This window comes from Atta cephalotes (genome assembly GCF_000143395.1).
Source record: "Atta cephalotes unplaced genomic scaffold scaffold00025, whole genome shotgun sequence".
In the NCBI taxonomy this organism is placed as follows: domain Eukaryota; kingdom Metazoa; phylum Arthropoda; class Insecta; order Hymenoptera; family Formicidae; genus Atta; species Atta cephalotes.
In genome coordinates, this window is record NW_012130089.1 from 3,508,680 (window position 1) to 3,520,902 (window position 12,223).

General features: G+C 31.7%; 3 protein-coding genes across 3 annotated transcripts; 1 reads left to right on the forward strand and 2 right to left on the reverse strand.

Moving 5' to 3' along the window:
- The first annotated feature begins 755 nt into the window (after positions 1 to 755).
- On the forward strand, positions 756 to 1,961 carry LOC105620323 (39S ribosomal protein L38, mitochondrial). Its single transcript, XM_012201824.1, has one exon. The coding sequence runs from the start codon at positions 756 to 758 to the stop codon at positions 1,959 to 1,961; it is 1,206 nt and encodes a 401-aa protein (XP_012057214.1).
- An 89-nt stretch (positions 1,962 to 2,050) lies between these two features.
- LOC105620383 lies at positions 2,051 to 6,350 on the reverse strand. The gene is made up of 9 exons (XM_012201883.1): positions 6,257 to 6,350; positions 5,175 to 5,371; positions 3,955 to 4,119; positions 3,549 to 3,831; positions 3,166 to 3,277; positions 2,952 to 3,089; positions 2,554 to 2,816; positions 2,248 to 2,412; positions 2,051 to 2,154 (listed from the first exon to the last, which is right to left on the reverse strand). Exons 1-9 carry the CDS (start codon positions 6,348 to 6,350, stop codon positions 2,051 to 2,053), a joined length of 1,521 nt encoding a protein of 506 aa, XP_012057273.1.
- Positions 6,351 to 7,407: 1,057 nt separating this feature from the next.
- On the reverse strand, positions 7,408 to 11,875 carry LOC105620324 (locomotion-related protein Hikaru genki). The gene is made up of 10 exons (XM_012201825.1): positions 11,779 to 11,875; positions 10,702 to 10,790; positions 10,054 to 10,216; positions 9,636 to 9,809; positions 9,354 to 9,488; positions 8,913 to 9,056; positions 8,633 to 8,845; positions 8,143 to 8,349; positions 7,650 to 7,738; positions 7,408 to 7,524 (listed from the first exon to the last, which is right to left on the reverse strand). Exons 1-10 carry the CDS (start codon positions 11,873 to 11,875, stop codon positions 7,408 to 7,410), a joined length of 1,428 nt encoding a protein of 475 aa, XP_012057215.1.
- Between the last annotated feature and the right edge of the window lie 348 nt (positions 11,876 to 12,223).

Sequence of the window (12,223 nt, forward strand, 5' to 3'; positions counted from 1 at the left end):
GATGATAAGAACCACTACCGTGCACCGGAGTTCACCGGAGTTCATCGGAGTGCGACGTGCGAGTACGACCTGTGCAACTGGGTGGTGAGTGATCTCGTTTTCTTTGCTGTTTTTCGAAAAATTCTGACACCATAGCACCATCTACTAACCGATCGTGAGTTCTTGATCGATAAGTCGAATATCGATAGATGATAATGTCAGATCTAATAATATCAGATCAGAATGTATTTCATTTGGCACTTACAACGTTCGCGTTATTAGAATATTCATAATTTAATTGCTCGACATCTAAATGAATCTGCTCACTTTTGTAGTTTTACCTCAAGATACACAATCGACTCTCTAATAGAATCTTTGAAAGAACATATAGGTGTAATTGCACCTTAAAAGTGCAGTTGCACATAATCTAGATCCTAACCTCATTCTGGTCTAACCTAGAAGATCTCTAGTTTGATCTCTAGTTTTTTCTTTTGGATTTTCGTCAATATTATATTTAATTATATTTGATTATATCAAAAAGTTGGATAAAATTATTCAAAAAATCGACCGAACATCAAGAACGTCATCCAAACATCGTATAATTTCAAGAAGTCAAAGGCACACAATTCCCACCGATCGGTAGAAACCATTTCTAAAAGGAAACCATTTCTTTCGTTAATAAATAACAGACAAAGCAACGTTAATAAATAACAGAATGTATTGAGCATTTAGCTCGCGTCGGACACGAGTGTGTGTACATAATAGACTATCGCGACATGTCTGTTAAGTTTTTGCGCTGTCTCGCCAGCGACTTTATTCCGAAGGGCCAGCATGTTCGTCACGGCCATCGGATACGAGGAAAATCGCCAACGATCGCCCGTACCTTGAAGCAACGTCTCGAGGAACTAAATCAAGAAGATTCAACTTTGGATTTCAAGGTGAACATTGGTTATCTCGTGACCAAGACCACCAGACGCTCGATAACGAGTGATTGGATGAATGCGATCATAGCATGCAGGAACAACGCCGAGCTCGAGAAATCGTCGCGCGCCAGGAAGCTGTTGGTGGATCTAAAGACAGTGAAAGAGGATTGGCTACAAATCGATGGGCCCTCTCACATTCACAGAATAGCGAAGCACTATGGTATTTACAATGATCTGTATGGAGACGCTTACTTCATGCCAGTAGTTCCACTGAACATAAGCTATGATCTAGAGGATGATAAGCTGGCAAAGGTTTACACTGGTAATGTGATCAAGCCAAATGAGGCTTCTAAGGCACCTGATGTAATATACGATGCAGAGGATGGAACACTGTGGAGCCTGATAATGTGTACACCAGATGGTAACTTGACCAGCAACAACAATGAATATTGTCACTGGTTCATTGGCAATATTCCTGGGAATCGTTTGAAAGAAGGAGAGGAGTTAGTGGATTATCTGCAACCAATAGCGCCATATGGCATTGGCTACTGCAGATACATCTTTGTGCTTTACAAGCAGAACTGTAGCATAGATTTTTCGGAATACAAGAAAGCTAAGCCCTGCTTAAATCTGGAGGAGCGTAACTGGAGAACGCTGGACTTTTACAGAAAATATCAGGACCAATTGACCCCTGCTGGTTTGGCGTTCTTCCAGTCAGATTGGGATCACTCATTAAAGGAATTTTATTACAATACGCTAAAAATGAAAGTACCGATATTTCGATACAATTTCCCTAAACCATACATAAAAAAGCAAACGTGGTTTCCTTTGAAGGAACCTTTTAATATTTATCTGGATAAATATCGCGATCCTAAACAGATAAAAAAGGAATTTCTGTTGAGAAAATTGAAGAAGATTCATCCTTTCGATGGGCCAGAACCACCAAAAAAATTCCCATTGGCTCATCCTAATGGAAAATATATACCTTCCTGGCTGAAATTCGAGATAATAAAGAAGAGGATGGGATACAGTCATGTTAACGATCTCGATGAATACTAGATTTATACTGATTGATAATGCAGAATATTACAATAAATAAAAATTGTTTTCAAATGTTGCATTTGTGATGAGAGTTGATGCAATAAACTCTATTCCGGTTTCAGGTGTGCCTCTAGAATCTGCCTGCTGTAAAACTTGATATCTGCTCGCGTCGGAATAGTACCGTCAACCATCTCATGTTCAACCAATAATCCTGTAAATTCATATGGCTTGTATGAAGATATTTTGTAAGTCGATAAACAATTATTAAAGCTGTATAGTTTACAGATAAAAAAAGATAATTTACCAATCGGTTCTTCTTCGCCAGTCCCGAAAATCAAATTGGAATTATAATTCGATACATAGGTGTGGTAGAGATCCCGCGCTTCATCTTCCTTCTCCTCTAGCTCGAAGTTGCTAATACTGAAGAGAATATTTATTTTTTCGCTGATCTTCGATAGCAGCGCTAAAACTGTGAAATCGATACATCACAGTTTAATTAATTATTATTTCTATCGTAATTCCTATCTTAACATTTTTAGGAAATTTAAGGAATATTTAAGGAACAAAGAAAGATTTGAATTGATATTTAATTAATTATAACTTTTTTTACCATCTGTGTCTATTCGTTTGATTTCTGTTAACGCGATGCGTTCTTCTTTATTACTGGTTATCATCAGTTCTTTGCCCGATTTCTTCACTACTGCTTTAATAGTGTGTTTGACGCAAATCAACATTGTATTCATATTTTGTAAGGCCGCTCTGATATTTGTGAGCAATTCGCCGTGAGCTGTTATCTGTTCCTTAAGATCTTTCTCACGTTTTTTCTCGATTTCAATTTGTTCCAATATATCTTGCATACCGTTAATCTTATACCTAAGAAATATCGCGTTTTCATATGATCAGTTCTTTAATGAGATAAAAAATTGTGCCTACTGGAGAAAAAGATTAATCATATTATTTCTTTTTTTAATATATTATGCTCCGTCATAGTTTGTAGCAACTATTTACTGTTCTTTTGTGGAATACTTGAGACTCTCGAGAACTTGTAACGCCTGTTGTTTTTTGCTTAATAAAACCTCGCGATTCTTTATATTGATGTCTAATCGCGCTAGCAAAGCTACTCTGTGTTCAGATTGATTTTCAAGCCTGATTGCAGGAAGAAAATATTTTATATAGCAACTGTAGATATTATAAAATATATAGAAGATCTAAAATAGAATACCTTGATAGCAGGTCATGATATGAACGCACGAGTAAAACGTCTTTTACTTCAGTGCAGATATTTTCCAAATGTACTAACTGATTTTCTAATGTTTTGTTAAATAAATCGATATCTCTTTTCGCAAAAATTTCGCTCTATAATTATAAATAAAAAAATACTTGAATGTGAATCTCTTCATCATACAAATCATCATTATAAAGTAGATATTTGTAAAACTTTATCTAGAAGCTCTATAAACAGCATATTATTGTATAAAGTAGTTAATTATAAGTCGTATAAAATTGTTAATTAATGAATATTTTTTGTTAAAATTTTATTGCAAATATCTTTATAAAAATCTTTTCTATGATTTTTGCCATAAAGAGGGACCAATAACTCTATACAATTTTTATTTGTAATAAGAGTAATCTTATTCACCTCAACACGCACTAATGACTGTGCGTAAGCCCACAAATCCTTCACCTGATTGTTTACAGTACTTAACATTTGTTCTCTAATTTTCATATTACGCCAGACAACTCGAGACATTCGTTCATATTTTTGTCTGATGTCGTCCAGATTCTCCGCTGCTAGTTGACCCATCACTGTCACCTTCAACATCACTTTGCATTGGGAAGATTGGTCCTCTTTCAAAATATTCATTAGAGTATCGAAAAATATCGCGTCCTACAAAGATTTCGTAAGAGTAAAAATGATGCATATAAAGAAGATCTTTGAATTAAATTTCTTATATTTTTGAGATAAAAATACTGTCTTTGAAAATTAATAATGTAACAATCAAAGATTTACTTTTTTCAAGATATTTAACATCGACCAATATGTAGAATGTATGTCTTTTGCTGCGTTATATTTTGCAATGGACTGCTGTAATTGTGCTACTAATCGTTGCTGCTCGCAGTTCGGTCGATATTCACTTTGCTCCTCGAGTTCAGATGAAAGAACGTAATGTTCCAGCTTGTCATTCAGCGAAGGAGCAAATCTTTATGGCTCAAAGTTAGCACAAAACGAGTATACGAATCTTAATATTTCATATTGAATATATACATAAGAAACGTCATAATATTATTGCAATATATTAATATATGCTCTAATGAGTTTATAATCTTATATATATATGAATTGTACAGGATGAGCAATAACTTTGGCTATCTGGAGCATTTCCGCTATTTTTAGAGACATGAAAATATTTTAATTACATAAGTTGTGTGATATTAAAAGGATCATAATATGATAATAATAACTTTTCTGTGAATGGAGGTACTTTGGAAATTTCAAAGCCACTTCTATTTTTTTAAATAGAATTATGTAATTTTTTTTACATAATGTGATTCATCTAATTAATCTGTAAAAGTAACTAGACTTATAAAAAAAAATCAATAATATATGAAATATTTATTTATATTTTAATTATTATTTATTTAATTATTATTTATATTTTATTTTAGCACACACATATTTTGATATAAAATATAAGATATCTTATAAAATATCAATTTTTTAACAATCATTTTATGTGTCGAATAATGAGACAAATCAATTATTCCTTCACCCACAGAAAAGTTATTATTAGTATTACATTATGACGCTCTTATAATAATACTAAATATATATAACTTTGGTATTAAAAATATTTTTATATCTTTAAAAATAGAAGATATACTTTAGATAGACAAACATTATTTCCCTACTTTCCCTTATTTCTCTCTTTTATTCTATATGTATATATTAAATATGTAAGTATTTCGCTAATTATTATTCTAACTGCTTAAATATTTATTATAACGCGTAAGGATCAGATTCTACCTGTAATTCGATACCTCGTTTCAATTTTCTCTTTTTCTCACAGTAAAGCTTGTCTAAGAGTCGTCGTTTCAAATTGCAATTTTGAAATATTGCCGCATAAATTTCCTAAGATATCAGATTTTTATATTATAGGGCATTTCAGAACTGTCCGCGAAAAATACGAATTATTTTTAAAAAATTCAAAGTCAATGCTGGTCTATTCTTACCGATGGTTTTAAGTGATTAACCGCCAAGTAGACTCTTTTATGATTGGCTAGCAATCTGAGAATAGGCTGTTTACCATCGCGAAGAAGACTGACAATTTCATGATGTCTCTTAACATCGACATCTAGGGATGTGACTTTCCTGGATACTATTGATTTCAATTTCGTTGCTTGCGATAGCTGTAACTTCTTATCGCGTGCTGAACATATTAAAACAATTACACATATAACTATTTAGAATTTATGAATTCTTTACTGAGCTATTTTGAAATGAGCTTTATTTCAGAAATGTCAAAAGGATTCTTGCACAATATTCTATGTAATCTATGTTATCTCTATATAAAAAAATACTGTTTTGTCTATTGACATAAAAATATTAATATCAGATAAATAAGTTTCATTTGCAAAAACAATTAATTTTCTAATATCATCATGTAATTTAATATTAGTGAAAAAAGTTTTCATAATTAGTTTATAATATTTTTAATTTTTTATATTTTAAAATTATAAAAATTTTTTTAAAATGCAGCCTCTTAAACTTTTTTAAATTTAATAATTTTTTTTAAATTATAGAATGAAACATCTTAGTATTTCAAAATTCACATATTTACTCACATACCTACAATCCTTCAAAAAAAGTGGCATAATAAAAAAATAGACAAAATTAAGAAATTAAAAAATTGTTCTATTTTTTAGGGAATTGTTTTTTCTTTGTTTATTAAAATCGATGAGAAACAATTTCTCGAGTTCCCTTGTGAGTGTATAAAGAATTCTAGAAAATATGTAACATTTTTTAATATTTCTGAAAAGTATTCCAATTTATACTTAAAAAAATCAAAGAAATTTTCTAAAAAGTTATAATAAAATTATATTGAAATTTTAAAAAAATTCTGTAATTTATATAATAATTCTGAAAAATTATACTTATAAAGAATTAAAAAAAAAAATTTTGTCACGGATATAATCTATTTTAAATGTAAAACTATTAAGATATAATCTTAAGATAATTCTTTCTCTATTTAATTTAATTAGAAATAGAGCGAATATATATCTATTCAAATTTGTAATTTTAAACAATGCTTAACCATGCAATTTCAGAATTCCACGATAACGACGTATTTTGTCGCTGATAAGCCATGTTTCCACACGTATCTCTTTAGGAACTTTCACACGACCCATTTCTATGATATTCCTTGGTCTTCGATAGATTGCAGCATCGAATATTAAACATCACAGACAAGCGAGGAAACTGTCATTATCCGATTAATTGCACGCTGCATACTAATTATCTAGTTATTATCATGATTATTGCCATGGTTATTATGACAACGAGAATAACGAGAACAATAATTACAGGTATGCAGCATATAACTATCTTCGCGCATATAACTACCTTCGTACATACATATACATACATACAATTAATTTAAAGAAGCTGTTTTATTTGAAGTTTGCAGGCAACCTAAATAATAAAATAATTATATTAATTAAAACTATTTTATTTTTCTACTTATATTTCAGACTAATATATAAATGTTATAATCAGTTATTAAATACTATACAAATCATAACACTCATAGATCTTGATGGATAGTTTATTCCATTTATATATATATATATATATATATATATATATTTACATATGTATATTTATATATATATATATATATTTTATAATTTTAAAAATTATGTAAATATTTATATGAAAAATTTATGTAATAAATAAAAATTACTTGTAGTTTTTGTTGTAACTATATGTTATTAATATTTTAAAATGCTCATTAACATCTATATTCTGTATCGGAAGAAAACGGCGTGCTTCAGTATTAAAAATAAATAGAAATGATAGTGGGAAAATATTTATTAAGAGCATATTAAGAAAAGGGGATTTTATTAAAATCGTACGTCTGGAAGAGAATTAATAAAATACTGTGGTCGCTCCATAGTCTACATTTAACGCAAAATGCTCTTTTCAGTGATATCTACTCGTGATTATTTGTCGATTCAGTAAATTGTAATTATAACTATATTCATCATCCAATAATATCATTAACTTTACGTAATTAGTCTACACTTCAAAACAAAGTGAGTGCTTCACATTTCAATGTTTCTCTTATCGTGTATAGATGCACGTTGCTACCCGTATAATAAATATCGAATTTTTCAATTTTTTGTAAGATAAAATGGCGCAGTAGTCCGTGAGAGACTCTTGAGAATTAAATGAGAAAACTCGCTCTCACACTTCTTTGTAAGATCGACAAGGTGGCGGTGGTGCGCTCCAAATACCATTTTCCCGACACGATGGTTTTTTCACTGGTTCCAGAGGAGTCACATAGCCAGGCGAACATGTTACCTATTTCATACATTTCAAAATTACAATAATTTTGAAAAATCTAATCATTTATATGACAATCTTATTATATTTATTATATATGATGATAAATTAGTGAATCAAGCAGAAAAAAGAATTAAAATTACCTGTATGTTATCTCCTGGTTTGTACCAAAATTTGAGAGGTGCAATTCGGCCATGAGGTGGATCACCTGGATAAGGACACCTTACCTTACCTAGAATGTTACATAATTTGTTGTTTAAAATTTTTAACAATTCCAAAAACATGAAAAAACAGTATAATATTAATTTTTTAGTGTTATTTTTTTCATGAAAAGAATAGTTAGGCCAGTTACAGATTAAGATAATTATATAAGAATTTAAACATTTTAATGCTATAAAAGATTTTGATATTTTAGCAATCAGTTTGAGCGTTCAATATGATTATTTATAGATTGCAGTACAACATAATTATTTTCAGATATGTATTCAGCTAAATTTTTTAGATATTTCAACGCAAAACTGTTCTTTTCATGTAAAATTACAATACAAAATTAAAGTGGCGCAATTTTTTCACGCTAATTATTAACTGTACTTCAAATGTTATAATATTATAAAATTTAACTATACGGACACTCACATACAGGTGGATCGTGAGACCAAGTACCGTTTTCGGTGCATATGGTAACCGCTTCTCCTATCAATTGATGACCCGGTTGACAGGCGAATCTCACTAAGGCGCCGACTTTGTATATTCGGCCGTGATTCGACTGTTTCTTATTAGTATATCGTGGTTGCTCTATGATGCGTCCACTTTGTGGCATTTCCGGTACAGGACAAGTGATCTCTATAAACATCTTTTATTAACTACGATGTTATTTCTGTTAAAATTAATTATAACTGATTATACCTAATTGATTTTGCAAGAACTATTTTTTTTAAGCATTACACTCTTTCAGTTAAGAAAAGTTAAATCTAAAAATCATTTCAACCGAGTATTCAACTCGATTGATTCAAACGTTTAAACCATGCAATTATCGAAAAAGTTTTTGAGAGTAGACGTAGTTTTAGAATTACTGTTTAAAAATTCTTTAAAAATAGAATCACATATTCTAAAATGACTATTTTACTTTGACAAGTCGGCATAGATCCGTTCCACTTGCCGTCTCCTTCGCACGTCATACTCTGCGAGCCTAAAAGTTTGTATCCCCACATGCAGGTGAAGATAGCTTTCTCGCCATATGTGCTATTGTGCTCGTTTAATACCAACAATGCATTATTTCTGATAATTATCTCCGAGCATTTGATCTTCTCGCAATGCGGCATCTCCGTCGACCATTTGCCTGCAAAGGTAATTTTCTTAATTTTATATTTAACTGTGTTCGCTGACAAGCAAGCGTTGCTTCATACCGTTATACTGGCACGTGATTCTGGAAGCACCTTCTAATCTGTAGCCTACTGGACATTCGAAAACGGCACTATTTCCCATTCGGCTACCTCCGATGCGACTAATTAATGGCGGCTCCGGGACGTTCAATACCAGACATTGAACATCTGCAAAAGTTAATTAAAACAACTAATTGAAAAAAGAGTCCGATTCCATTAATTAAAATTTTGGCTAAAAATAAACAAATAAGAATTTTCTGATTGAATCTATTATAAGTTTAGTTGAGATAATCAGAATTCTGATTGATATATAAATCAGTAATCTTCTGACTCGTTCATTTTCAATCAGAAATTTTTCTGATATAACAGAATTCTCGCTACTGACGAATGCGATCAACGTAATTATCATAAGTTCTAAGAATAATATGTTATTTTACAAAACGAAGTTCTATTTAGTGGCCGTACCTACAACACGAACTTGTATAGAGTTGTTCAATCCTTTCGGTGTGGTGCACGTGTATATTCCGGAATCCGGAGGTTTGGCATAGTATATCGACAGGCGATACTTCAAGTCTCTTTCCCGTGCAGCGATCGCCCATCCTAGGACAAGTAAATAAAAAATAAATATATAATATAAATTATATTTAAGGACAAAATATAAATTTCGCAAATTATTAAAAAAAAATTCTTATTTAAATCCGTACGTTTTAATGATACAAACATTCAAAGTCTCAATGCACTTTTCACCTGTCAAATATCGACGGAATGTTGAGGTCCATGTCCATTCAGGGTTGCCCAACTTCCTAGCAAAGAGACACTCCAGATGAAGGATACTTCCTGGATAAACGGCGAGTGCACCGGTCGGCTCTACTACGGCCGAACCAGTAGGTAGACCGAAGTCGATGGTTGGTGGTACATCTTCTGTTTATCCTCGAAAAACGCGAGGATCAAAATTTAAAAGAGATGTCGACAGTGTTATCATATGGTAATATGAAAAATCATAGGACTCACAATATATCTATACATATAATATTTCCATATATTTCTTTTCATCAATCATAATTTTTTGAATAATTGAAGTAGCCTCTTGAATATATCTATTGTTTCCATCGTGTTTGTTAGGCATTTGCGATGTAGAGATTTTAAATACGAATATATTACGTACCGGTATAATTGGAGATTGCCGTAGTAGACACGCAACTAGGTGTCTTTCCGTCCCACGTGCCATTGCGGCAATGCAACAAGGAATCGCCGATAAACTTGTATTTACCTATCTCTCGACATCTCACCATCAGCCGTTCATTGTGAGGTACACGAATTGTGTGTATCTGTAATATATATTTGCTCTCTAAAATATTCAAGTCCAAGAATTTAATTCTGTTATGTTTTCTTTGTATTTTTTTTACTAAAATTTCTTGATTTTAAATAGTGATAATAAAGCTTTATTTACAGTCTGTAATAATAAATTAAAACATTTCATTATGTGATAAAAAGAATCCACTCCAGAAATGATTGGATCTTGAATCAACATTGATTCGATATTGAATTAATCATCGATTTAACATTGATAGACTAATGATTTTTGACTGGAAATATAATTATATTTTATGATTATTCTTTTCGATAATTAAATCACTTGAAATTTCAGTCATTGCGATTAATAATCATTAAATATGCAATTCAGATAAAAATTTATATAAGATTTTAAACTTGTTAATTTATTCAATTTTGGATTTTCAAATCCTTATTATCAACAAAGTTTTGGTATTAACAATTTCGCTACTAAAATAGAGCACAAAAGCGATATACTCACAGACATAGTAAGATATTTATAGGTGACGATAAGAAGAGGATGAAGGTCTTTCAATATGCAAACGTTGTCCAGTCCCAAATTCTCGGTATCTGCAAGTACACACGATAGATGTTTAGAAATTTGAATTTGAAAGTGTATCTTTTAGTTCGCGAACGCTCGCTCACACCCTTGCAACAGCGTTCAAAAATCGATCACGTTTTATAGCGGCTTGCGCGATGAACGCCGAATAGAAATCGATCCAACTCGATCGCATAGCACCGACTAGTATATTGTCGTTGTGTCGTGCGTCAAGAAGTTGCACGTGCTTCTCCAACAACAGTGTTGTTTAACGATAACTTAAGGCTGTTTTTTTATTTAAAAAATTACAGATTTTTCTATACTGTATTTGAAAATATTACAAAAAATTCGGCGGCGATTTAGAACCTGGATCAAAAATTTTAATTTAAGAAGTAGATTCAATTATAAGAAGTGAAGTTAAAGAAGTAAAATTAATTATTTTTTAAATAATTAATTTTAACTGAAAAATAAAATGAAAAGATTCTTATTTAAATTATAAAATTGTATCATTCTTAAGCTTTAACAAATAGAAAAGATTGCTTATATTCTATATCAAAAAATAGAATTAAAATTATTTAGAATAAAATATATTAAAAATCGATATTTATAAAGAAATAAATAATATCTACAGTTCTTGGAATTTAAAAGCCGATTTTTTTAAATCTATGCGGATCTCTTCCATGCACGGCGAGAAAAGATTTATATATAATATTATATTTCGACTAAATTATGATAATACAGATACGATTATCTTTCCTCAAAAGAGAATGTCATTTTTATAAGAATTTTTATATAAAAATATAATATTTCATTCAAAATTATTACATAATCATAAGTTGATTCCTGTAAACTGCATCGCCTATACATAAACATCCGAGAGATTTTACAAATTCTATCCTTCGTATAATATTTATTTTTTAATTTATTATTCAGAAATATTCCTTATCAATTACGACGTTCTTTAAAAGCAAATTTTGGTTGCAAGATCCGCACTGAAACGTCATAGTGTCATGCACGCACCTATGCATTTGAAATTCAACGTGAACAGGAACAACATCGTGGTCGCTATCGCTGCGACACGTGCACGCGTCCTTCCTGAACGATCGTCGCACGGCATGTTGCTGGTGTCCTGGTAAATCGCGGTCACGCAAGATCATGATTAACGACGACGAGGGGACGCTAACGCAGCGTGGTAGCAAAACGGATGCATGATCGCGCGTCGTCAATTGGCCTCGACTGCCTTCTCTCGATCCCGTTCATTATCTCGCACAAAAACAGCAGGATACTCTTACGTCGCACTCTTGGGCGCAATTATCACACCCTGCAATCGGATGCTGGAGCGTGCGACAACACGCTAGCAACAACGTCGATACTAAACATCCATAATCGGCGGGGGTGGTCCAAGACTCGCTATTCCGAGGGATGCGCATGCGGTCACCCTCTGTTTCTCTCTCTCTCTCTNTCT